Source organism: Poecile atricapillus, chromosome 1, assembly GCF_030490865.1.
Source record: "Poecile atricapillus isolate bPoeAtr1 chromosome 1, bPoeAtr1.hap1, whole genome shotgun sequence".
Taxonomy (NCBI): domain Eukaryota; kingdom Metazoa; phylum Chordata; class Aves; order Passeriformes; family Paridae; genus Poecile; species Poecile atricapillus.
In genome coordinates this window covers 109,695,056-109,722,959 of record NC_081249.1, presented here as the reverse complement: position 1 = coordinate 109,722,959, position 27,904 = coordinate 109,695,056, and the positions used below count along the sequence as shown (strand labels likewise).

Sequence of the window (27,904 nt, the reverse complement as noted above, 5' to 3'; positions counted from 1 at the left end):
CACTTTCTATATCAAATAGGCCACCATGAGGTCTATTTCCTGTGCCTTTTAAGGATTGTTTACAAAATGTTTATAAAATGGGTTTTTCCCTCTGCAAAAGGAATTCCAACCCCATGAAATTTTGCCTTTATTTAGATGTCTGCTGATTCTCATCCTTTTTATAAATTTCAGTATTTGAGAAGCTCAGATGTCAGTTCTATAGACAAGGACATTCTTCTGCTCCTGATGACTTCTGTTCATAAAAATGTACTGACAAACTTTCCATTATTTAATCAAAAAATAAATTTTATTTTCAAGTTTCTTTTCTAGTTATTCCTTAAATACTCTTTTTTTTTTTTTTTTTTTTGGTGGTTTGGCTTACTGAATTTTTATATTTAATCTGCCAAGATCTAAGAATCTTTTCTTTCCTTTGGAAAACAACTTCAGCTTTTCAAATTATAGCTTTGCCCTTTTTATTACTTTGATTTCTCTTCTGTTTAGCCTCACCAACTTCTTCTTCTCAAGGGATTCTGCTAGGTGATATGTATTGACCCTGTGGTTCTAAGCTCTTATTTTGTTTTTCTAGCATAGTCCTCAGGCTGCCTGGAAAGTTTTAATTCTCTTAGTTGCCCCTTACAACTCCTTTTTAACAAGATTCTTCATTTTTATGTAGTTCCTCCTTTTGATGTTGATTACCATATAATTGCCCAGACTTTATTTTTTGCCTCTAGGTGCAAACAGCAAACAAATACTTTTTAAAGAATGATCTGAATGAAGATGGTGCTGAGAGCTCCCTCAGTCTGTGACACCCTTTGGAAGATTCTAGAAATTGTGTGTACGAGGTAGAAAGGTAGGTTAGGGATATTTGAGAGCACTAGAAAGAAAAAAAAAAAAAATAAAACCGAAACAGCTAAAAACCAAATGAAACCTCCACAAACAAAGCCAACAAAAATCATAATCAAAAAGCAACAGTAAGTAGAAACACTGATCTGTCCCTCCCCCAGAGACACCCACAGCAGGGATAACACAATCCATCCCACCAGCACTTCTTCATCCTCAGTAAATCTCTACAATTCCATCTTAAAAGTGACCAATCCAGTTCTCCTAAGCAGGAATAAACCAAAGCAATGGGAAGAGGTGAGCCAGGTGCAGGAGCAGGGGTTGTCCCACAGCCCCTGGAGGAAAATACTCCGGAGCAGCATTCTCCTGTGCAAGACTGCAAATCACAGACTCAGTCTTTCCTTAGCTCCTAAATAATGTAAGTTTTGGAATAATATGGGCATGGCAATTTCATTTTTAACCAGTCAAAGAATTCTCCAAGATCTTCCTTGCAATGCAAAGTCAAAGACTTACCTAAGCCAAACAAGGGATAATTTGTTGCACTGCTAATAAATTAGCACATTCTATTACTTCTCTTACCTCTTTACTGTCATGCCTGTCAGAACCACAACCCCATTTATCTTGTCATCTCATTTTTTTCTGAGGTTATGCTGATCAAAGAGCAGCGTTAAGCTCCTCTAGAAGGATGGTGCTTTACCCTGCTAGCTTACACCACATTCATGTTCTCAGGGTGCTCTGCTGCTGTAAATGTGGGGTAAAAATGCAGATATTCAATGAGCTGGTGCTCCCCTGTGACACTGGGTGTTCCACTTAACATCTGCTACACATATTCCTGAATTGTGAAACGTAATCAGTATAATCAGCATGATTTACACTGAAAAAGTTAATGTGCTTTTTTGTGTTCTACTGCCAGAGTTTGATTCAAAAACTCTATAATTTTATGTGTAACTGTAGCTAAACACTTGTCTACAGAAACTGCAGTATCTAAAAGGCCAAACATCAGATCCTCTCCCAAAACTTCTTTCTCACGTTCTAACTTGCAGTCTTGTACTTAGAATTACCTCTCTGTATTTCAATTTTATCTATTATTCTATTCCACAGGCCTTTTTTATTTCAGCATGTGTTTCCACCTGAGAGCAAGGAAAAGAATTATTTCAAAGGCCATACACATGCAAAATGGATTTAATGAGTACTAAAAATGCTGTGTGCAGTTGTTTTTCATACTGTACTTTCTGCACTTTTATGAGTAAACACTGCAAAAAAGGGATGCTTAAAAAAGAGGAAAAGCAATTATTGAATTGAGCCTATTAGGCAATGTGATCATTTTACAGAACACTAAAGGGGAAGTTCTTAAGCACTGCAGGAGGTTTTATTGTAAAGTGTAATTTTCAGACAGCCACTAATGCTCCCACCTGCTTCTTTTTGTGTCACACTTTTTCTAACACCAATTTCCCTGCTTTCTGCAAAATACTGAGGAAAAGAAAAAATTACAAAAAAGTGTACAATATCCCATCTGGAAAAGAAGATACAAGCTCCCAGAAGGACAGGATGTTTAATATAAACTGAAATTTAATCTACTGAATATACATACTGTATTTCAGCAAAAAATGCTACCTGCTTCATAATGTGTTATATACAATATCATGGCATAATTCTACAGTGGAGGTGTAATGTCAATGAAATATTGGTGTAGAAAGTCTCAAGTTGAATATTTACACAATCCTTTAAAATAATTGGCTTTTACCTGCAAAGACAAACTACCTATCTGGAAAGTTTCACCAGGCAGCTTTTTTTTCCTACAATTCATATGATATTCTTCATAAGATTTTAGAACATTTTACTGAAAATGAGCACTCATTAAACACAACATAATAGATGCACACTAAATCAAGGCAGGAGATATCATTAGCATGAACTCCTTCAAAATTACAATAATTCAAAAATTGGTCAACATTTCTCTGTGTTTGACAATAACCACAGGAAACAGAGTGATTAACATCAGCTGAGATGGGACATATCACATCAGACCAAATTAACAGGGTTTGAGTTAACCACCACCTACTCAGAGTAAGTTCTTTGTGGAGAAATAGAAGTTTACACTTCTCCAAACAGCAAAAACCATACAGACAGCCTAAATGGGATAAAGATACAGTAATGAAAAATCAATGTTAAAAAAAAAAAAAAAAAGTAAGAACATTTCAAGAAACTATAACAAGGGCAAAGAGACAGGCAGGACAGAGATAGCAGTGGTATTTTCAGAAGACAGGCTCTATCTAACTGCTGAACAAGCCAAATTCAAAGAAAGACAACTTGGAAGGGACAGAGAGCAAGACAAAAGACAGGAATAGGAGAGCTTGAGCTATCCTGAGAGCTGTTCCCAGTGACAAGGAACACAGGCCTGAGGACACTGAGGAGGGTTTCTTCCCCTTCTCCCAGTCTGCATGCACAGATACAATACCCTGTCCACTTGTAGGCATTTATTCAAGCATATATTTACAGAACCTTGCCCAAAGCTGTGTGTGACGTGTCCCTGGAAACTTCACTGTAAACCCAGAGCATTCAGAAGGCATAAATCAGATAAAGATATTTCAGCTAATGCCAGCTCTGGGATCAAGGCAAAGAGAACCAGGGAGGCTCCTGGTTAGTTAAATGCACAGCATTTTTGTTCAAAAACATCCACCTTTCTGCTAAGACAAAGGTCTAAACATAAAGCAGTGAAACCTCAGTACCTAAATTCCCCCCCTCTTTGTTTTTTTTCACCCCCACTTCTTTGATTTTACTTGTAGATGGTCCTTTCCAGAGAAACCAGAGACTCTTACAAGTCAGGATCTCTTATGTGCAAACGTGTATGAAGCTTAAGGGAGAAATACTTTGATTTCACATTCATGTTTTGCCAGGGTAGTATTTCATCATGGATATGGAAAAATCCATCCAATTTTCCAAATCATTAATATTTATTGATGCTGCCTGAGCTTCCAGTTTGAGCTGTGGATTCATTCTGAACAGTGATTTATAAACACAGAAACATGGATGCTTTTCCAGATTCATTATGATTATTCATATAGGCAGAATTGATACCAGCATTCCTTTCTAGGCTCCTAGGTACTCATGACAAATCCAGATTGCAGTGAATTAAATCTATGTAGAAAATGAGATCATTTCTTACAGAACCTCCACCTCATCTGCCAGAGAAGCCAGGAAGCGCATCATACCAAAGGAGGACAGAAAAAATTGTCCCTGGACAAAAGGCTGGCCATTAGACTAATGACTCAGAGGCTGAACCTGCCAGTAGGATGCAGTTTCAAAGCAATATTGGCAAACTGCTTACACCAAAGTGTTAATGGCTGAATGTCAAGTGGGTTTCTATAGTTTTCTGCCCTGGATTCTGATTTCACTCTTGAGCACAGGTTTGTAGGCGTGCTAAGAATGCACTGTCACAACTCAAACCAAGGATGAGCTGTCTCCTGAGCAGGATGCTGTGTCACTGGAAAATATTCTTGGGAAAACAGGGGCTGTGATCAATGTTAGACATGAAATATACACCACCTATTTGTCAGTTTTGAACTTTGGACTTTTTGCTGCTTCAGTTCCCAGCTGTAAATTTGAGGCAAGTGAATAATCTAATCAGATAAAGGTGTGGTAAATATAAACATTTAAATATTTGCTAAGTTCTCAGATACTATGGGAAATTTAAAAAAAATAAAAAAGAAAAAGAAAAAAAGGTATGAACAGTATGAAGGAACTCTAATTATTTCTTCTGAGGGTATGAATCAAATAAGACATACAGATCATTCATAGCTACCATTCCTAATTAGTGTTCTACTGAAGGAGTCAACCTCTTCAAAGGTTATGTCCTGCCACAGTTTTCAGGAAGAAAATCATGATTATATTTCTCATCACACAGAAAAAATCAGGAAATTCAAATGTGTCCCTCCTAGTATTTCTCAAAATGCCTTCCTTAGGTTCAGATGTCTTTCCACTTTGAATTAGTTTGAACTAAAGCAAGTATTCAGAGGAAGGAAGAGATTTTCTGCTCTTTTCTTTCAATACCTTTCATCCTTAAGCCTGTGACAGAACGATTCATGAGATAAATGTTTCCATAATTTTTTCAACTACCAAACATGTGAAAACTCTGCAGAAATGGCAGGATCTGTAGGTGAAGGAGACAGTGCATGTTGTGTACTCTGACTCTAGCATGCCTTTGGTGGCTGTCTCCAACGCCATTCATCGCATCTAGGCTGTGATGTCACTGTCACCTGGAGGTTTGCACCATTCCTTGGGTGAAAAACTGCCTGTGCCATTGATGGAGCTGAAGGAACACTCCACCCAGGGGATGGTTAAAAGCAGATTTCCTCAGGAGTCTATCCTGGGTCCTGTTTAACTCTTTAATACCAAAGACCTGGAGGAGATGGTGGAATGTGTTCATTAACACCAGGCTGTACTGACACACCTGAGGGGAGGCCACTGTTCAGAGGGGCTCCTGTGGCCTGGAGGAATGGGACAAAAGGCTCCTCATGGGAGGCAGGGAATGTCAGCAAGGATGTAAAACACAACATCTAAGCTGCGAGGAACCTGGAAGTTGTGGCAAAGAGCAGAGCCAGCTTGAGTCCAGTCTCTGCTTAACTCCCTTCACTGGCTTTCCTCTGTTTCACTTAGAGCCCTGTCAGGTCCTTCTCAAATGAATCAGCCACTCTCTCTGAGTGGTGTGTGGTTCCTGTTACCATTAGTATTTGTTCCAGCAGCCTTTGCAAAACAATTGTCTCACTCAAGGGAGTCTTCTTCAAACAGATCCTAGAAAAGACAGGACACTGTGTGGAGACATCACCGACATCATTTACAATGACTTTATAGCCCAAGCCTGGCTCTTTGGTAGGCACTCATTATTAAAAGTGAATACTATTTCTCACAGTAAAATGTTTATTTGCTCATACTTTATACTACTCTGTACATATTAGTGTTTGGTTTTGGTTGTGCTTTTCTCTATAACTTTCATGAGCTCACAAATCGTGTTATTCTAATGAGGGATACCTATGCAAGTTTTCTGAAATAAAAATCTTCCCTATTTATCTCAAACAAGGCCAAATATTCACTTTATATTAGTCAACCAACTGCACTATGATTCCCCTGAGCTGCATGGAATGGAAAGACATTTCTCTAAAGCACACAGGAGACAGCTAACTCTCTCTTTGTTTCCTGTGCCCTAATTATTCCATTATATTTTGACGTCCTTTCTCCTGAAATGACACTGACATAAAAACCCCACATATTTCATGCATGCTTTGATGAGAGTACTAAGAATATTAAATATTGAACCTTTCTTTCATTATGGGTCAGGTTTTGAATTTACTTTTGGGGCAGTTTTGAGTCACAAGACTACATTGTTAAGATACAACAGTGTATAGAAGTTACATCTTGCAACAAGAAATCATTGGCTTTTAAAAATTTTTGTAAGCACAGATGACTGTAAATGACCATTTTGTTCTTTACCTTTTATATTTTTTACAGCTACCTCGTGTTTATTTTAAAATACTCAAAATACTGTCAGGCAACATGACTTCAGAAAAGTCTAGACATTATATAAAAAGGATGTCTATGATTTCTGAAGTTTAATTACATTTCCTTCTTTGGAAAATAAACAAAATCTTGGTAAAACTATATTATGCTAAAAGAAGAAATAAATTAAGAAGATTCAACACCACCTTACAGATAAATTAGGCAAGCTCATTGATGAAAATGTTACAGACTGACAACTGCCCAGGGATCCAGCCAAAAGCACTGAAAAAGTAAACAGTGCTAAGAATTGAAAAGATAAGAGATTCAATTTGGTTTGAAACTGCACAACAGCACCTCCAAAAAAGGAATGCTGTTGAATAGTGATATCAAGTACAGTGTCTTGACCTCATTTATGAAGAGAAATGGCTATACACTTTTACCCAGAAAAAAAAAAAAAACAACAAACCAAAACAAACAAAATACAACAACCCTGGACATCAATATTATCAAAATTGTCAATAGGGGGAAGAAATCAGTGACTGAGTCTTGCAAAAGGAAAGAGTAATGTAACACAAATACACCAATTCAAAGTTTTCCAAAAGAAAACTCTTCAATTTGTTCTACCAACTGGGCATTTGGACAAAATCCTCACAAATGCCATATCTTGAGGTCCCTTAAAATAATACACATAACCGGGTATACAACTAGAGTGAGTCATGTTTCTGCGGTAAGCTGATGAATATATTTAAATTTTTTCCTTTGCATCAACAGAAAATTTTAATTGAAAATGTCATAGATTTATTCATACAATATTCCAAACACCAGCCTTCTGCTGCTGTTTCTTAGAGCTGGTGCCTGAAGAGCTGCACAATTGGGTCAGAACATCACCAAATCCACATGTCCTTCCTCTGCAAAGCCATCACAGAACAGGCAGGAAGCCTGGCCTGCTCTTTTTATTGGTATTGTTCCACTTGCACAGCAGCAACACAGTGGTTACCCACAAGAAAGTCATTTTCAGCTCCTGCCTCGAAGTGACAGAAATTAGCACAGGGTCTGGCTGGAGCCAGAGCTATCCTCATCCTCCCAGTGATGAGCAGAGAGGCAAAACAGCACAGTTACAGAATTAGTGCAGTCTGTCTTACACCCTCTCCTGTTGCCTCACTGAACCATTTTTCCATCTTCCTTTTCACCCCTCTCCCATGCCCCCAGCTTCTCTCCCTTAGCCCACTCTCAGCATCCCTGTTCCAACATTGGGATCTCTGTTCCAAAACCAAGAATGTGGGGTGAGATGGACCCATCCACAGCACTGGAAACCTCAGAGCCTGGGATAATCCCAGCCCATCTCACATGCTGTGACAGCTGATGCTGCTCACATCCAAGGGTCTGAGGACATTTTTTCTCTCTGTCCAAAGTCATGGCTAATGACTGGCCAAGAGAAATCTTATACCCTAAATTATGAACCCTCAGCAGGGCCCTAGCTGTTTGTAGCTGTTCTTCGTCCCTCTGCTGTATCTCTGCTGTATCTCTGGAGGATGCTGTTTCAGCAGGAGATGCAGAGTGCAGCTGATTTCCCAGAGGTGTTGGTTCCAGCAAGCCTTCCCTCCCATTTCCTGCTACAGGACTGCAAGGCTTTTCCACAGGACTGTAAACACAGTATCAGCGTAACGATGATGCACATGGTTTGAGGGACAGAATCCCTTCCAGGAAGGGCTTGGTGATGAGCTGTAAGATGGTGTAAGCACATTCTAGTCTCATCCTGCTTTTTCCATTTTGGGAAAGAATTACTCAGCAGCAGCTATCAGTATTGTCGATGTCACCACAGCCACCACCTAACTTCACCCTTTCTCAGTTTTCATCTCAAATGTCATTTTGAAGCTTGTGAAAACGGCTCTGGGATGCAAGACAAATGCACCTCCAAGTAAGTGCTCACTTATTGCTGCCTGCAGGAAACAGGAGAGACTGTTGTATCCATGACATAAAGCGTCCAGAAATTAACCCATAGCGTGCAAAGGGCTGTGATGGACCTCGGCTGGCCCTGAGCTCTCCACAGCTCATCACTCACCTTGTGACACTGACACATCTGGGCTCTGTGGAGCTCTCCAGCTCCTCTCCTCCAGCCAGAGAACTCACAGTGCAGGCTGGGAGCATGACATTCCTGCTCCTCACGCTACACCACTGCAAACTGCTCCCAGGAGGATGCCTATTTATTACTATTTATTACTATTTATTACTATTTATTACTGGCCCTGTGCCATCCAAGACTGACCTAATGAAGCAATACAGAGCAGCTGATGTTGGCAGAGCCTGTGGCCTGGACAATTAGAGGTGCATTTATTCATTTACTGGCAAATAAATTTATGGGAAAATATTTGTGCCCCAAAGGTGACCACATCCAGGTCCCATCTTGATAATTCTGTAATGTGAAGACTGTTGTTTTGTTTTGTTTTGGTTTGGTTTTTTTTTTCCTTTCAAAACCACATGTAAGTTTTGCATTTGCATCTTTTAAGGATAGAAGACAGCTTTAAATAAATAAACAAATCAGTGCACACCTTAACTGAAGCTCTCTTTTAATTACTAAGCTTTAACCAGTGTCTCCTTATGGTATAAAGTATGCCCCTAATATAATGAGTACCAAATAGAAAATATTGTGTATGTCAAGGTATCTCACTTTTACTCCTCTGATTCTTTCCCTGATCCTGCTGTTGAGTGAGGAGCTGAGTGGGGCTAGAATGCCTCAAGTGTATTACCCAAAGAAAGCACTTCACATGTAGCTGTCACCTGTTGAGTCCTGAGGAAAATACTGAGATAAGGAAAATGCTAAATATCACCCAGCCAATGGTGAACTCAGGGCAATCAGTGCTGACCTCTTTCCTAAAATTAAGCACTTGCACATCTTCAGCAGATTTTGAAAATAAGGGGGAAACAGACTCTACCTCTTCATACACAGGGGAATGCTCAGGGGTTATCAGATAAAAGGATAATTCCTTCTCCTTCAGGTAGGTTATAAAAGGAAGAGATGGCTCACAATGGATTTTTGTGTTGTAAAAAGTATTTTTCTCAGAAACACACACATCAGAAGTCCACAGGTACACAGAAGACCAATTCAATTGACCATCAGGTCAGATTAATTAGATGGACTTCCAGTGTTTTGGTCTCAAGCAAGGAAGAAGCATGATCGAGGTGCTGACCCAGCCAAGATCTGGATGGAGAAATTGCTTTAAAATGATACAGGCACATAACATAAAAAAGAAAAGTACCTATGGATTTTAAATTATGCCAGGAATAACTCAGAAGACCTTTTCAAAATAGAAATTTTGGACTTAGATGCCTCACCTGACCTAAATGTGACTTCAGGCTCCTACATTAAGCAATTCCATGAAGTCACTAAAGTTACACCAGGGAGAAATTCAACCATAAGTGACATGATTTTTGTCATGCAATTTGCACCTTTTCTAGATTCTAGATTCAAAATATTATTCCATTACCATCTTCAAGACCATCCTAAATCTGTGTATCATCACTACACTATATATTGATCTTTTGAGCAGGTCAATATTTAAGAAACTTGGTTCATAATAACTTAAGCAATTGGATTTTATATATATATAGATATATTTATGAGTAAATATATAACAGCTCTTCTGAGCAGTCACTGTTTTCAAGAGTCAAGTCTATTTAAGTAGTAAATTCTGTGCAAGGGTGGTTGCCCTCCGCAGATTTGTCTTTAAAGATATTTATTTATAGAAAAGAAGTTAATTCACAAGGAAAACAATTTATAATCTTAAAGCAGGCTACACCTTTCCAAATCTTGGTAGAAGCAGGCAGCCAACTTGCACACATAATTAAACTTCAAATTCCCCTGTAAATGGCAGCCAAAGTTCAATATATTTTTTCTGAGGCTGGCTGATGTAGGAAGATTTTCATGAGATGTTTTCTCCTCTATCAATCCAATGATGTACACAGAGATAGATTAAACTTGCACACCTTTCAGGTTGATATACCTGACTGGGAAAAGAAAAAAAATCTCACAGCTGGAATTCTTCCTGAAAACTAAAATAGATGACAAAGTAAAAGACCAATCTTCTATAGACACTTAATGAAGACAGGCTTCAAGGGGTTTTCTATAGCAGAGAGTACTTTACACCCCAGGAGGAGACAAAGCCAGCAGATTTCTGCAGCTGAGGATTGCAGTCACAGCAGAATAAGTAAAATAACAAAAAACATATTACTTGTTAAATCACTTACACTGGTTTTCCTTTGGATTCACAAGTCAAAATTATAGATTGTCCTTCTTCAGGCCATGAATTGGAAGAAATGATTTTAACTAAAGGTGTATCTAGGAAGAAAAAAATAGACAACTTGTTGATATACACAAGAAAGATTTATTATCTAAGAGTACATTCTTCTCTATTTACAACATACTAAACCACAGATTTAATTTACACTTGGAGACAGTTTCATATGGAGCCTTGTGCAATTTCCATTGTCTTCAGGAAGGCAATAAAAATGACCAATGTAACTAAAACAGTAACTTTTTATATCCCTAGGAGACACAGATAGAAAGCATGTGTATACTAAGAGAAAACAATTTTTTATTCCTGTATTTGATGCAAATACTCCATATGACTATCCAAAAGTCTGATCTCAAACAAAAAAAAAAAAATAAGAAAAGAAAAATTTGAGAATGAATAACAAGTACTCCATGCAATTGTTTGCCTATTTTTAGGCTGATATGATGGAATGCTGCTATTAGAGGAATGAATGCAATGGTGTACATTTGAATAAGAACCCTTTTGTTGTTGCAGAAGCTTGAAACTCATAATAAGAAAGCTACAACGAGCTTTCAGATAAAATACCTTGTTACAGACATTTTACAGGATATTATTTCTGAAATGCAATAAAGTTGCCCCTAAACCATAACAATCTTAAACAGAATTTGCAAAGAGAATGTTTCAAATATCTGCAAAAAGCACTACAGAAGAATCTGCAATCTGTCCAATGTGATTGGATTAGTTTTATAGTTTTAAAAGCAAAAGGATACACAACACAGCTACTGTGAATTCATGCCAAATAGAACATTTGAAGTAGATCTTTAACTTTTAAAAAATTTTGCCACCTGGCTTGCAAGAATATATTTACATAGTCAACATATGACTTAGAGGGGCACCTTTATGAGGAACAAAAAAAGATGACAAATAAAGGAATGTAACGCATTTTTTCCTTAGGAAGAGGGGAAAAAAAAGTTCATTGTCACACTGAAAAAAAAAAAAAAAATTCAGATTGAGTAGATACATTGTTATTTTTTCCTCATGGTTTCATTCTCTATAGTTTCCTAATACAAACCACTTTATCCTGCAAATCTAGGGTACCTAAATCTTGTCTCATTCAATTTTCAGTTGTCGTCTTCCTTAGCAGTGACATCAAAGATGTCCTGTTATCAAACAAATGTGATAGAGCATGGCAATATGACCCCACAAAATAATAACAATAATTTAAAAAAAAATACACTCTACAATATAGTTTCTTACTGAAATGCCAATAGTCCTGTTGAACCCTAAATAGCACCTGAACAATTAAAATTGTGGAAATATTTTTCTAACTTTTGATTTTCTATCTTTACATGCTGCAGAGTAACAACATGGCACAAGATGAGAAGAGGGAAAGGCTTAGTGCACTCTCTGCAATTCCACTGGAAGTATTTTCAGCATCATTCAGCTTTCCAGAACAGCTGCACTAACCTTACACCAGCAGCAAATCTGTTCCACAAGTTCATATGTTTAAGGACCCTGCAAGCCATTATGCAGGTGACTAATCCTTTGGAGGCCAGGCTGGCATTTGCTTCATTTTTAGCACATGCTCAAGGCACTGACCTCAAGTGCCTTAATAAATCAGGGCATCAAGTACTTGTGTGATTTCAGTGGTGCTGTTGAGGATGAATAAATTACTCTCTTGACTATACATTGAACCAGAGGAGCAAATTAGTATCAGACAGGAATACATGAAGAATTTAACCGAGGGAGGGAGACAACTAATGCAATGAGATCAAGAGGTTTCCAGAGAAATATGAAAAAGAGCAAAACTTTGATGGAAGTAATCCTGACAGCCACAGGTGAAGGAAGAAATTAAAGGCCCATCTAGCTATTATTTCTGGCTTAAATACTTTAAAAATTTATCACCATTTCATGCAATACTGTAAATGACCCAAATGAAATTGAAGGGAGGGTTCCAGATAATTAAGCTTTAATTTGCATGGATCAATGCAGTGCTGTTTCCCCCAACTTGAAGTTCCCATTCCTACTTTAATACACCAGGCATCTCTCTGTTCTTCATGCACTTCCAAACAGAATTTACTAACACAAAATAAGAAAGGTCTTACATTTATGTTTCACTGTCTAAGGCACAACAAAGTGGTTTAGGAAATATATTCCCTATTGGTTTTCCCTGCTAATTGACATAAACAGCAACCACTGGCTTCTCTAAAGCAGGAAACACAGGGTTTAATTCAATATATAATTTTTAGGGAAGCTAACAACGGAAAATGTTTGCATTTTATTAATGATGCTTTTTCAAAAACTAGATATTCTAGCTTGAGTGCTTTATTCTCAGCATTACTCTTTCCATTTTTTATTTTTAGGCTACGCTTTATTTCTCTCTAGAACTAAAATGCACACTTAAAAAGGGAAAACTTTTAAGATAAACCTGACCTCTGTCTTCACATTCACATCAATACTTTAAGTGTGAAGCAATCTTCAGAATAACTGAATTGAATCAAAACTAACCTAAACATCTTATTTTAACAAGGATGATAGAACCCTGACGACTGGTACTCTCCCAGAACACAAAATGCTATTACAAAATACTAGCTCCTGCTCATTTTAGAAGAATTTGAAAAGTATAAATGTACTCTATCAATACTTTGAGTTTTGATCTGTCACAATTAAAGGCATAAATCATAACAACTGGAGCATCACGTGATCTCCAGCAAACACCAACATTAGGAAGCAGCCTAAAGAAAGAAAATCAAGAACTGTAATACAGTAAGAGGCTGATTTGTTTTCAGATATGTTCATCACTTTGATGTAAGTAATGTGGATATGTAAAAAAAAAATCTCCTTCTATAGCCTAAACAAACAGGAGTACAGTCAAGGGTTTTATTGTAGGTCAGATATTTTCCTCCTTCTCTAGAGCCAGTAAAAATATACCAATGTGTACCAGTTGAACTTACCAGAACTTTAATAATTCACATATTTTTTAGTATTTAGCCCAGCACTTTCATGACAATAAAATATCATGAATCAGTATTCAAAGCAGAATTCTTCTGAATAAAGGAGTGATGGCTGCAGTTTCTTTACAATATCTACAAATACGTCCTAATCCTGAGTTCTGAGAGTATTGTGGAGGAGATAAGTGTTCCAAAAAGAATAAGTTTTGGGAAAGTCCAATTCTATTAAAAAAAACACTGGTTTATATGGGTATAAGCACCACAGCAAGTTCTCTCAGTAAAACACACTGCTTTCAGTACCCAGTGACTTTTTTAGTTACATCCATCTCCAGCAGCAAGAGCTTCTTTGGCCCTTTAGACTCTTTAGTTTGAATAATGAGGCACTTATGAGCTGCAACTGATTGCTAGCACCAATCTGAATTGAGGTTCAAACATGTTTTTATACATCTTTTACCCTCTATGAGCACAGAATCTGCTTGTTTGTTTCTGGGCATACCAGCCACAGGTAAGAATTATGGCATGGGGTTTTTTTATGTATAACCTTTCATGATTCAGCAGACCAAAGGCAAAAGTTCCACTGAGTGATTCTGCTTCATCCATCTTTCAAGGATTTGGGTTCATCTCATCTCACAAGCCCAGGAAACCCATTCCAAGGCTTTGGGGAGATTTATCTATTTTTGATCAGGGCATGTCATCTTCAGCAACACAAAAAATCTGTAAACGTATGTGGAAAACTGATACCAGCTTACACCAGTAAAAGAAAATCTGACCTGATACATGAAGAAATTAAACACTTCAACACTTGATTTTTGTTGTACTTTAAGCAGCAAGTAATGGCAACATTCACACCTCGTGGAGCATTATTGATTGATTTAATCTCTTTGAAGCTATTTTCAAAATAAAGGTGGTTCTTGTCAGTCACTAGACCTTTGCTCTTAATCAGATCTCCTATGCTTAAAGGTGTGTGTGTGTTTGCTTTCAGAATGCACTTGATGTTTTTACATGGCTTGAAGTAAAATAGACTTCAGTATATATTATTTTATCACCAAGCCTTTATAAGGTTACATGCAGGATTAAATTCCTACACATAAATTTACTCACGTAAAGTAATCACATGAAAGCTGCTGGAAAAATCTCTCATGATAAGTTATGTTATACTTCATGTGCAAACCCTCGACAAACACAGTGTAAAAATGGAAAACTGAATTCATAAAAATAAACAAATTTGCTAAGATTGTCAAACAGGCCAACAACAGAATCAGACAATTAATCTCTACTAGTTTCTTAGTGCCCAGATAGTAAAAGTGTAATTTGGTCAATTTTTCACATGTATCTTCAGAAGTCCTTGGTCCCATCAGCAAAACCTTTCATGGAGCTCACAGCTCTGGCTGAGTCACTAAATGAAAGTATAAACCTTTGCATCCTAGGCCATTAATCAGCAACAGGGGTGTAGGAATAATAAGCACATGAAAAATCATTTTGTGAGACAGAAGGGTAGAGTTATCATGAGGTTATGATAGGAACACACTATTTTATCCAATATTCCCTCTCTAATGTAATCATCTTCTGTGAATGTAATTACAAGCCCAGAAACAGAAAATAAGACCTTTCTTCTTGGGCAGATGTTGGGGGGGTGGAGCACATCCATTTCATTGACATTTTCAAGAAACAATGATTGGACTTTTAAGGAACAGGAGTATTCATGATCTGTAGTCATTAGAATTCCAAATGCTGAAAATGCATCTATGCAAGGAAACATGCAGCAGTCTTTCCTCCAGGTAATTTTTATATATGTTTTACTTTAGCTTTAATATAAACTTCTTGCCACTAGATATTGTCTCTAGACAATGAATACCTTCAGTGGCATTCCAGTGAAAGGAGGATTAACAGAAAAAAATCTTAGTGGTTCTCCTCTGCAGAAATGTATCAATATTGCATCAGATGTAGAGATCCAAGTCAGGGCTCCTAATCTGTAAATTTTCTGCTGAATTATAGACTTTTTAAAAAAAATAAATAAATGCAATAACATACTATGAAGCTTAAACTTAGCACCCTGAATATCTTTCAGTGTGGCTGAATCTTCAGACAGCAGAGCAGAACAAGGAAACCTCTTTCTTTTCCCTTAAAAGGATAGAATTACAAATCCCAAGGGTCCTGTACTTCAGCAGTCTACATTTTAGAGGCCTGCTCTACCTCCATGTCTCAGGAAGCCACTTCTACACTCCCTCACTTAGACATAATTTTATTTTTGTGAGAAGTGGTAATCAATCCATCAAGATCAGTTATGAGGTCAGCCAGGAATGCTAAGGTCTCCCTTCCACCCACATTTTGAACTAAGATTTCACTTTGAATCTGAAAAGGTTTTTTTCCTTACCTATTTCCTATTCTGGATAAATCAGGATATTCTGACACACTAAAAATACCCTGGGTATTAGAAAATTCTTAGCCCAATGCGTATCATGAGATAGAATTCCTCAAGCAATTCAGTACACTGCAAATTGTCTCTATTTACAATCAGTGCCAACATAACATGGAGTATTCCCTTCATTTTACCTTTAAGAAAATTTTCTACAGCCAGATTAGGATATTCACAAAAAGAAAAAGTCATAAAACTTTAAAAATCCTCACCTATTTCCTAGGAATGTGTCAGTCCTTAATATCGAATGGTTTTGGTGTATCCATTCTTGGGCTATACACGCAAAAAAAATATTTTTTTTTTTTTTAAAGTACTTTTTGAGCTGGTGGTCTCAGAGTAGCCTTCTTATATGTTAAAGATAGCAATATTTTTGAATGTTTAATTAATTATCTTTTAAAAAGAAGTAAATGTAAACCCAGTGCCATAAGCAGAACTTAGATATTTTACTAATACCAACACAAACTTAAGCAAATCTTGTCCAAACTGGTAACAAATATAAATTCAACTGGGGCAATTATGTTTCCACACTATTATTTCATATAAAGTGCAAAGTCCCTTCAAGTCTTTGGCTTTTTAAACTCATTTATAGCATGAAGTCTGTGATTCTGACTTCCCAAAGTAAATTGGAATCACAGAAGATTTGGGTTCTACCACATTTCAATTAAAATCTCCTGTAGTATTATCCATTTAAGGTTTCACATGCTGTAAAGTAACTTTGCAAAATGTTTGGTTCCTCTCTTTGTACATGTTCAGCATGATTTTCTCATGATCAAAGCAATCCAGTAATTACTATTTAAAAGCAAAAAGGTTATTTACTGTCTAAGTTATAATCAATTCATAAAGTAGTATTGGTCTAAACTTTTAGTTTTGGGTAGACTGGATCACAGAATTTAAGGAAATGAGTGATAATTTCAGGCTGAAGCCCCATTTCTCTTGACTTCCTCTGTTTTTCCTTGGCCAAAGAAAGCATTTTTCTTTCTCGTTCATAGAATATTAAAAGACCTGGCGTAGAAAAAAGTCCCATTTGGTGACAGTAACATATAATGTTCAATATATACAAGGTGCACAGAGAAAGATAAATATTTTGCATTATTTTAGTTTATGAGTCTTTGGGGCTCCAAAGGAAAAATCCATTGGTCAGGCTCTTTCCTGTATGCATGGCACACATCGATGTGATATATGCTGCCTAAACCTCTCCTTCTTAAAACACCAGGGATTCTCTACTTCTTTTCTTTTTTCCTTCACAATGCCCTACTTAGTCATGAAAATTCAAACTAGTAAAAAGAGCTAAGCCACATGAAAATGGTAGAAAAAAAAGGGAAGCACAGCTGGTCAAACATTTACATGCGATGAACAAAAACTTACAGCTCATCACCATATATCACTACAACAAATATATTAAACCTCCAAAACAAGGCACTCCTAACTGATCAGTTTCCATGCAGCCAAATTGTCAGGTGCCTTGTCTCAAAACCAGGGCAGGCACAATCCTGTCCCTAATTGTGTTATAAATAACTGAAAGCAGCTCATTAGCATCGTTTGACCCTAGGCCTCTGCTGAAATACTTCGCTTCTGATGCATCTTTCCTTTGAAAGTGATTCTCTCTCTTTATTTGTGCTATGAACATCTCTCCAGATGCAGCAAGAAGCTGAGTTTGTTGTAATGAAACCTGTGATCCTTGCTGGACTTGCTGTTTGAGTGCAAATGATGTTAACAATAAAAGGAAAGATCCAGGGAGGGGCAAACACTTCACTGGCTGGGTTTGTCAGGGGAGGCAAGCGCTCACGATACATCAGGATGTGCTACAAATGTTACTTAAAATCCTCCTGCTAAAAGCATCAATACTACCTCCTTATTTAATCTTTCAGGATGGTTTTAATTACCTTTCGTCACTAGAAATTTTCTCCTATACTCAATGACTTAAAAAGCCTTAAAAGTACTGCTAGTGAGAAAAGGCTTTAAGAGCCTAGCTGAGCATTGGATCCACCAGTATGGAATATGACAAATGATCCATTCAGGAAGAAAACTCTTCCCACTTCCCACTGTGATCAGTGAGCGTCCTCTGGATGCCAGGTTTTACCTTCCTGGACCCTAAGCAAGGCAGGGAACATGTCTTATTAATGACTTGCCAGTTCAGAATACACTCAGTTGAGCTCCAGGCAGCCCAGATAAAACACACAGACCTTTTCTATGGTGTAACATCCGTGTCTTGGCTGCCAGATCATCTGGCAAGGAAAAGAATAACCCCCACCTTCCTCCTGTTACCTAATGACTGCTCCAGACTACTCCAAGCTCTGAATTAATCACTTAATCTTTGCAGCAGCACCTCCTGCCTGGATCTATAATACTCAGATTTACTCTGCCATTTTTAATAAATATATTTACTTTGTTGTTTATTTTTTCTTTGAACACAAAACACCATTTCTTCTTTGTACCAGAGTGAAAATTACTATAACTGGTTCATTACAGCACATTTTTCTTCTTACAGGTTTAGCTAAATTATGAGCTACCAACAGCATGTCTTTACTTCATGGTTTTATTTTATTACCACAAACCTTCCTGAATATTGAAAAGCTTTCATAAATTTCTCAGATATTTTACTGTGGCAGCGAACAACAACAGTTCTGGTGCTATCATTTTAAAAAATGTTATAAAAATCTAACAGTCCGATAATAAAAGATTATTGCTACCTGGTAATAAATGGCTGCCAGATGATAAGATTTTAAAAGTTTTTCCTGAGAGACTAATTCATTTATTTTTTACCCATTTTTGTCTGTTTTTTTTTCAAAATGCGTGTTTGTGAAATCTATTTATGTCACAGACTTCTACATTTTTCATCATGCTTTTTCCTCTCTTATTTCCTTGGAACCTTTCCATCATTTCCAGATGCAAAGATAAAATAAGCAGATACCTCTGAAAATGATGATGTATCTACTTTCTAAATTAATTAACTCTGGAGTAGGCATAGGACAGTTTCAGGAACTATTTTTTTTTCTTCACAAACCATGAGATTATAGTTTTCATACATGGATAGCAATTACAAAACTTGTTGAAAATTCTGTAGTCCTATATATTTATTTTTTTTTCCTATTTCTAAAATATGTAAGAAAGTAAGTTTAGGAAAGAAGAGACTTTAAAAGTAAATTCCAAGGACAAACCACTCCAGTATGCCCCAAAATAAATGTCAGATTGGATATCCCAAATGAGATGAGAAAGAGGAGAGAGGAGCACTTTAATCAGCTCTGTGCAAGTGCTCACCATTTTTAATAGCTTTTGCATTTACCAGCTGTGCATCCTACAGCTGTGAATCAGCATTTCCCCAAATTTGGCTCATTCTGTAAATGGCAAGCAGCATGGCTTCTGTCTGTGCACTACTACCTTGAATAAGCACTTAGGTGCAAGTCTGCCTGGGTAACTTTACCAAAGTAGCCTGGCAGATACAGTAAGTCAGATGCTCTGCTTCAGAAGAGAATGAATAACTCATTGCTTAAATGGATGAGAGAAAAAAGAAATCAATATTATGTATTGGAAAAAAAATATTTAATTAGTGATATTTGTGGGTGAGTCGATCTAGTTCAAGCAATTGTGCCATGGGTGTTTCATTTCAATAAAAGGATTCAACAAAAGTGGGAAATTAGGCTTTATGATAGTACTTAAACACTTAGGTTTGATAGAAGTGAATACTTGGTACTATATTCACATGGATATTCCAATGTCTTCTTTTTATACTCCTTTAAAACTGCTTAAGCAGGATCAGAAACAGCATATGGTCCCTTTGTTACCTGAGATTCTTGGATGACTATTGTGTCATCCTTAATCTCATCTAGTTTATTTTAAAATTATGTTTGTTGTAGGAAAGAGTAGTAACAGCTTGTAACAGGAGAGTGTAAAAACACTCTCCTGGATGCAAAACAAGAAAGTGGATGCCAGTGTGGGGGAAAAGAAAGATTGATCAGTCAAATATTCCCTCCTGACACTTATATTACATGAGTGCCTGAATTCAAGCACCAACCTGGCAGGAACCCATTTAGGTTTCTCTTTCTGTGGCCATTGATTATGTGGTATTTTGTTAAAGATATCTATTGGATGTGTCTCAGCACCTCACCTGCTGCTCATGCCAGGCTCCTTCACCACAATCGCTAAAACACAATGAAGGAAGTCAAACGTGGTAGTACATAACACGTGGCTTGGGGTTTTGGGAGGGTGAAAAAGAAGCTGGAAGTACAACACCAAAGCTCCACAGTTTCCCCCTGCTCCATTTCAAATGTTTACAGCCTCACCCCACCTTTGTCACCTTTGTTGATCATCCTTACTTTGTGCTTGGTGGTAAAACAGGCAGAGAAACATGAGAGCACATCAGTAGCCCCTGCTGAGCTAAGGGGAGGACAGAGTGGCACTATCACCCCAGTTCTGAGTGTGTGCCACTCCATGGACACAGCACCAGAGAACACACACTCCCCTTTACAAGGCTTTGCAGAACAGGTCACTGGTTTCTGAATTATGCATTAAGTCCCACACACACATGAATGATATGTAGAAACAATATTTTCTTTGCAAATCACTTCTGTTTTCTCCAGTGAATGCAAGCGGTGAAGCTTAGTTTTACAACTTTCATCTTGTTTAATTATTTTTGCCGTGCCACTTCTTCAGAGTAAACAATCTGCTCCATTTAGCATCTCTACTGCCTTACACTGTGCTCTCTCCAACTCACTTATGTTTTCTCACTTTTGCTGTTAAGAGAAGGGAAAAAAAAGACAAAGAAAAGCCTTCTGCCTAAACCACGTTATAAAGAAATGCCAAACTTTGAGAGAGAGCACGACCTTTGGTGTAACTTCATCTTCTGCTTTCTCAGATTCTCTTGTTTAAAGCCTTCATTGTTCTGTTGTGTCTCACTCAAATTATCTTGAATATGGTTTAAGAACTGTAGCACATCCATAACTGTTGAAGGAGTTAAATGAGAGCTCTGGATGCTCAGCATTCCCAAATACCTTTTCAGTCATTTCTCTAACATTTGTATCAGATATTGGACACTGTAAAAGTTGAGACTATATAAAAAAAAAAAACCTAAGCAGTAGCATCAGGAAATGAAAATTTGACAGTCTTCTTGAGAATATACATCCCACCCTTGTGAATGGCAAACTTCTCTTCCTTGGGAGATTCTAACAATGATCTCTACATACGTTTTTTATCTTTTCCTCCAGACTGTCTCACCTGCTTGCTAGTCTTTCCTACTTTTATATTATTAAACCCTCCCTCCCAAACTTCATTTGAACCCTTCTGGAGCCCTCTTCTAGTCACATGTGGAATACCCTGCCCACAGCAGATTTCAAAGTCTTTATGCAGAGTAGGCAAGTAGATTTTCTACATAAGATTTTAGAGAGAAGTAAATTAGATTATATTTCACTTGTAAACCGTATTTTAACATAAACCTCCAGATGGTAAAGGTCAGGATTGTACATTAACCCTTTGAACTGGATATCCTCTTTGAAAGATGAAAGTTTGGCAGTAAATGGTCTTACAAGTTTATGAATTATTTTGCATTTAAATGATGGATTTCTTATTTTCATCCATCATTAACCTAATTGATCTCATTTAAACATGTAAATTGTAACAGTGAACTTTCCTGTTCACAGATATCATCCTTTACTATTTACGGTAACTATCCTTTAAATTTCACTTGTTTTAAGCATTCAACAGTATGAAAAGCTTAAAAAAATAACTGCACTAATTAACACAGTGCTTACATAATTATTGAGCTATATAAGTAACTTATTACTTAATTTTCATTCAATGTGAAGAGATGTAGAGTGCTAAAACTGTAGCTTTTAAATTGCATTCTTATTATTACTGTTTTTATCTGCATCTTGAACTGGTAAGTGTAGAAACATCCCACCTTTACAAGAGATAGAATGGAAAGCTGGTCCTCAAAGTTGAGATATATTTATTTTCTGTATTAACATTCACAGGGTGAATTCAGGAGCAAAAAACAAAACAGAACCCAAACCTGTTTGGGTTGGTTGAGTATTGCAACATGGGTGAGTATTGGATGGGAACCTGGATGTATAAAAAGAATAAACTTATGGAAGAGAGAGTCAGCTGGAAGAAACTGGAATTCTCTCCTTCTCAAGGTCACAGCAGCCCAGCAGAAGATCTTCAATGAACGAGAAAAGCAGGAACAGAGCTCAGAGAGTTGATCTCTACAGGATGGGAGCACTGGTGGAAGAGACAGTGCCCCCCTTTCAGGCTCAAGGAGCCATTTATGAAAACATCCAGCTTTTCCTCATGAGCTTCTACAGGACCTGAACAGCTCACAGGTTTTCACTGAAGGGAAGGACATCCCTGCTTGCTCAGGGTTACAGAGATTGTCTGTGATCAGAGGCAGAGGCTTTGTGAGAGACCAAGGTCCTGTCTGCACATCAGGCAGAAAACACAGCCCCCTCTCACTTCTTAAGCTGGAACAAAAGGTGGCTTTAATCAATAAGACCAAGTTTCAAATATTGGCCTCCTTCCACAAGTTCCAGAGGTCTCTGAGGTACCACAGTTCCAAACCACTCAAATTATACCATGATAAAATGGTTATAGGAAGAGAGCAAATTGTGCTACATTGAAATAGAGAACTGCAAGGCTCTGGTTGTGCAAATCTCAAGTGAATTCTTTTTTTTTTTGTGACTCTAGGGAATTATGCCCTGGGAAAATCCAGGTCTTGTCACTGTATCAGAAGTTCTAGGAGAATTGTGTGGTTAAACTCATTGATTGAAGTTATCATTACACAGACAGTTTCTCTCTTGGCAACATCAAAGCAAGTTTCAATTCTCACAAGAATTGAAACTATTTTCCCTCCTGACTCAATACACAGGCTATTTGTTTGAGTTCACCTAGTATTTTGGGGCGGTTAAAAAAAAAAAAAATCAGAGAAAAATTGTAAGGCTACACTATGACACCTTATCCTAGTTAACAAAGCATTTTCTGACTTTTGGGGATGCATCTCTTGCCAGATTGCCTGTGTAAAGACTGTGGCAGTGTGTAATCACACCAAATGTTACCAGATTTTACTTCTAGCCAGTGTGTCTGTCGGGGTGTCAGACAGTGTAATGAGAAAATGGTCACAAGCAAATGAGAATGACCAACAACTCTGTTGACTGATCAGAAATCAAAGAGAACAGCATCAGTGAAGGAAATTTCTTTTAACTCTCATATTTTTTTCGCTTCAGAAAAACATATTCTCTTCCTAGAGAGTAAAAGCTAATTCCAAAAACAATGGAGATATGCCCTTGCTCCTAAAGCAGAGGTGCCACTTAAGTCTGGGATAGTTCTGGAACATATACCACAAGTCAGAAAAAAAAGGAAAAAAAAATTAAAGTAGAAACTTCAAAGCAAATCAGAAAAGGAGATATGCCAAAGGTCAAAAGCAGAGAGGTTTTTTTAAGCACAAAATTGAGGGAAACAACTAAAGTAAGTAAAAAGAAAGGAGCACATGAAGAGAAAATTAGAATCAGCTTCAAAAAGACAAATGGCCACACAGCTTAAAGAAAGTGACACATATTTTACTCATTTACAGTACAGAAGGACCATATGCAGGCAGCAGGGAAAATTTTTCCTTCCCTCTCCTAAGAAGTGTCCCATTCTGTGTGCTCTTGCAGGGGCACACGTCTGCCTTTTCTGAGCTATAAAAAGTCAGCAAATCTGGGTAGAGACAGACACCTTGAAGAGCCACTAGCATATTTAACATGTGACTAATTCATTAGAACTGAACATAAAGACTCAAGGTTTTTGTCTCTATGTTCTGTTCTGATGGGCAGCTCTGAGTCTTTTAGACATTCATCACACTCACAGAGTCTTGCACCCAACTATGCATGACCCTTTTCTTGCCTTTTTTTTAGAATGCTTTAATATGAAGATATGGTACATTATATACTATATTTAATATATTTTTATATATTGACACACATTTTTACTCATTTTAGTTCAGAATGTGTATTTTAAAAACTCTGTTCCGACAAAAAACTTTAAAGCACCCAAGCAGAAAACATGAGCTAAACCCTCCTAGCGAGCATCAGGGAACGTAGCTCTTTGATGAAATTACTCTGCTTACACCAGCAGAAATTCTGGACCCCTCTTGCCATCAGGGAAGCCTCCATTTGTTGGTACAGCAGGAGTGAGAGTGGCACAGTGTTGTCAGACACTCGAGCACACACAGACATGCCGTGTTCTACACGAGCGCGTGGCTGATCCGATCTGCAGCCTGCTGCACTCTCAGGGCTTTGTTTATTTAACGCAAAATCAATACCTTTATTTCCAGGACAATGATTCCAACATTCTCATGGAATAGCTGCCTAATTTGAAAGTCAAGTCCAGATGTTCATTGCAAAAGAATCTAATAACAGCCCACAAAAGAAGAAGTGTGCCTATCACGCAAACATGTTGGAATAGCCTGTGGAAACAAGTTAGCTGACGGCTATAGATTTGTCAGGCTGACAATTCATGCACATCTGTGTCTGCCAATACAGAATTTACTCAAAATTGCCTCTCTAGACACTTCTTTACATAACACATATTTAGCTTATTAGTGCTGTCATTTGGGAGTGTGGTCAGCTTTTGAGCAAAATCTCACTGAGTCCATTAGCACGGATCACATCGCAGCTGCCATTTTAGAAGCACGATGATTAGGTTTGAAGTTCAAATGATTTGATTTCACTTTAAGGCTTCAAAAGCAGCCCCTGGGGTAGATTTACACAATTAATTTTTACTGAGGTCTGCTGGGTAATTTACTGTAGTCAGAGGATCTTCACTGAGGTAAGGTAATTACCACTGGGTAATTTTATGGCACTCCGTTCAGTACGAAGCAAAATGTTGGCTGGTTTCTGCTCAGATAAGACCTGGAAGGAAGAGAAGATGCCACTTTTGGGAATCACAACATGTCTGTGACACTGAGGAGGGACAAGAAGAATTCACTGACTTCCCAGATATGGACCAGAAGTCGTACATGCCCTCAAAATGTCTTTTCAGGAGGGTAAGGACTTAGACAATCTCATAAACATTGTACTGAGAAGCTTTCAAAATTGAAGCACTGTACCCATGATTCTTCCATACAGGAACAAAGAATGCATTCTTTGTTTAGGCTGAGCACAGAAGTAAACAATGAAATTAAACATCCCTTTGAGATTTGTATTTATCACTTACAAGAAGCATTTCCTAATAATCAGTGGCAGCTAGGCTGACAAGCAAACTTCAGAGCAAAGCCGGGGGGGATACAAGTCTATTTTAGGTTTGCTATTGACAGTAAGGGTCAGAGGAAAAATAAACTCAGCAAGCAGTGTCATGCTACCACAAACCTCTGCTGGCCAAGCAGAAACTAAATTACAGCCAAACCTTTCAGCACAGCAGAAAGACTTGGGCAATTGGGCTGCCCTGCAGTGCACAGAGCACAACATACAGATGAACAGGATTAAGCACAAGTGAGACATGACATAAATTGCAGAGAAGTAAATCAAAAGATTGGAGGAGCTAATTATCCTGTAGTCTGGAGTGGGGGTATGTTATGCTTTCCCCTATTATTTTAATATTTCCAGTTTGAAAAATTAATCTGCGAAGCCCTGCAAAAAAAAAAACAGGATTGGCCACAGTCTCATTCAAAATAATAATATAGGTAATCTCAACCACAAACTGAACTATAAGAACGAAAGAAAAGAGCAGCAGAAGGATTTAGGCACAATTTCTATCACATACACATTAAGTATGAATAATAGAGAATAAAAATACTTTCAGTGTAAAAGTTTAGTCCTCAGCTTCATTTCACACACTGTAGCACTACTGGGAAAGCTTATTTGATTTCTCTATCTCAATAACAAAACATAAGATTTGTGTAAGGAGAAGAAGAGGGAATAAACATATTCTATATATGATGGCTTTCATTTTGTTAGGTTTACTTCCTACTAAAGTTGATGATAAAAGCAGCTGTGTAGACTCATAAGCACTTCTATCTACATCTCTCCATGGACTAATTACAAATATCTGTTTCATACAGGCCCAGCATCTAAGGCAGATTTAATTTTATTCTATCTTTCACTAGGCATATATCAAAACCTGTAATTTCATTCCATTATTTTACTTTCTTTTTTCTCTACCTATCACCCACTGGATGCAAACACAACCCTGTAATTCCTACTGTTCTCTTTTACTTTTCTTTCCTTTTTGGTTTGTTTGTTTGTTTGTTTCGATGGAGCCACAAATGTTTTGTTTATTGTCAGGGGCCAGTTGCTTGAAACAAAGAAGGCTTTTCAACTTTCAAACTATAATTATACAGGACAAAAATATTCTTATTGCCCTTTTCTTCTAACTAGTGATGATACACTGATAATTCATGAGGAGCATCCATGTACCACAGACGAAACTTTCCAGATTTTAAGAAGGTGTTTAAAACTGAAATGCAGTCCTAGTGAGTGACGCCTCATCTTTGTACATTCATTCTTTGCCAAACTGATGCTCACCCGTGCTGTTATTTTTGACCATTTTAAGAGACTTGCTTACCATTCTCTCACAGTTGTCTGCTAATTTTATAGATCTCTGGGACATTAAGAGCATGTGGCAAGGCCACACTAACTTGGTAATGATTTTGGAGCCTACTGGTTGTCAGATTAACAAATTCTCCTGACCTTGAGGTCCCATAATCCATCAATTTTACCAGCACTATTTTTGCCCTGCTGCAAGGTGGCATTGGGGATATATGCTGGATCAGCTTCTACAGGGTCCCATGAGCGTGATTCCTTTCAATACAAACTGGATGTCTTTTATATGTTTGAAATCTTATGGGCTGATGGAAAAAAAGCAGCTTCCCGTGACTGCATTAATATCCACAACAACGGTGAGTAACACAAGGAGATTAAAATCAAGGAGCCCAGTTCCAGCCTAATATACTCCATTTGGAGCATTTGGGATTGCTCCAGTGAATTATTTCATTCCTCTTTTTCCTTTAAGGCTCTCTGATGAACCACATCATCAGTTCCTTGAATCTTCTCTTTTTATAAATTTGACCAGCACTAAGACTTCTGAGTATGCTGACCATGGAAATGTAGGTGGCAAGGACAAGGACAACAAAAGACAGCTCTTAGCATTTTTGTAACCAATAATAGAATACTTCTTTCTCCATAGCTTTAAATGGTACTTCCACTCTCTGCTCTAAACTTCAGCTTCTTTTGGCACATTTATCACTTCTCTTTCCATGTATAACGACTCTATACCACTGCTGGAGAGTATTAAATTGATTGGTGGAAAATTAATGGAGCAAGCAGGAATGATAGAGAACAATTACTTGTGCATTATGGCTTTCGATAAGCTGGCAGTCTGAGGGGGCACTAACATAAAGAACAGCAGTAATGGAAATGCCCAGTGCAGTCTGACCTTGTCAGAGAACTTGAGTGAGGCCAGAGAAGAGGGAGAAGGGTCTTGTTCAAAACTTGGAGAAACAAGCATACAGGAAGATGCACCTCGCTGCTATTTAGCAAGGTAGTGCCTTGCTGCAAGGGTGCAGATTGGGAGGAAACAACAAATATTCAGGAACTTTCATATACAAGAGGCCACAAAAAGGCTCATTTGACTTATGATGCTCATGCAAACCAGAGCCCTGCCTTTACTTCCAATCACATTACATTGCAGACATTCTAAACCTTTTTTAGCTGTCCAATTTCTGTATCTACTGTTCCATTCAATTTGGTTCATCTCCTGTGGTGCCAACATCTTGAGCAAGGCACTGAAGAAAGAGCAAATAATTTGGAAGTGAAGGCATGGGCAAGTTCAGCGGCTGATGGCTGTGCAATTTAGAATTCAAGGAAAGAAGGTTGTTAAGGATTCATGTCTCCAGAAGAGATGCATTTGAATATATCAGGAGAGGTGTTGAATAGCCATTTGGTGAAGAAAGGCCCTGATCTCCCTCAGTTTAATGATGGCTAGAATGTTTC

At 37.7% G+C, this 27,904-nt stretch overlaps 1 protein-coding gene across 1 annotated transcript in view; it reads right to left on the bottom strand.

Moving 5' to 3' along the window:
* The window catches only part of CADM2 (cell adhesion molecule 2), a 574,383-nt gene that overhangs the window by 73,523 nt on the left and 472,956 nt on the right, over positions 1–27,904 (bottom strand). The window contains exon 6 of the mRNA XM_058829687.1: positions 10,558–10,648. Within this exon, the coding sequence (XP_058685670.1) occupies positions 10,558–10,648 (91 nt within the window). The remainder of the gene's footprint in view (positions 1–10,557; positions 10,649–27,904) is intronic.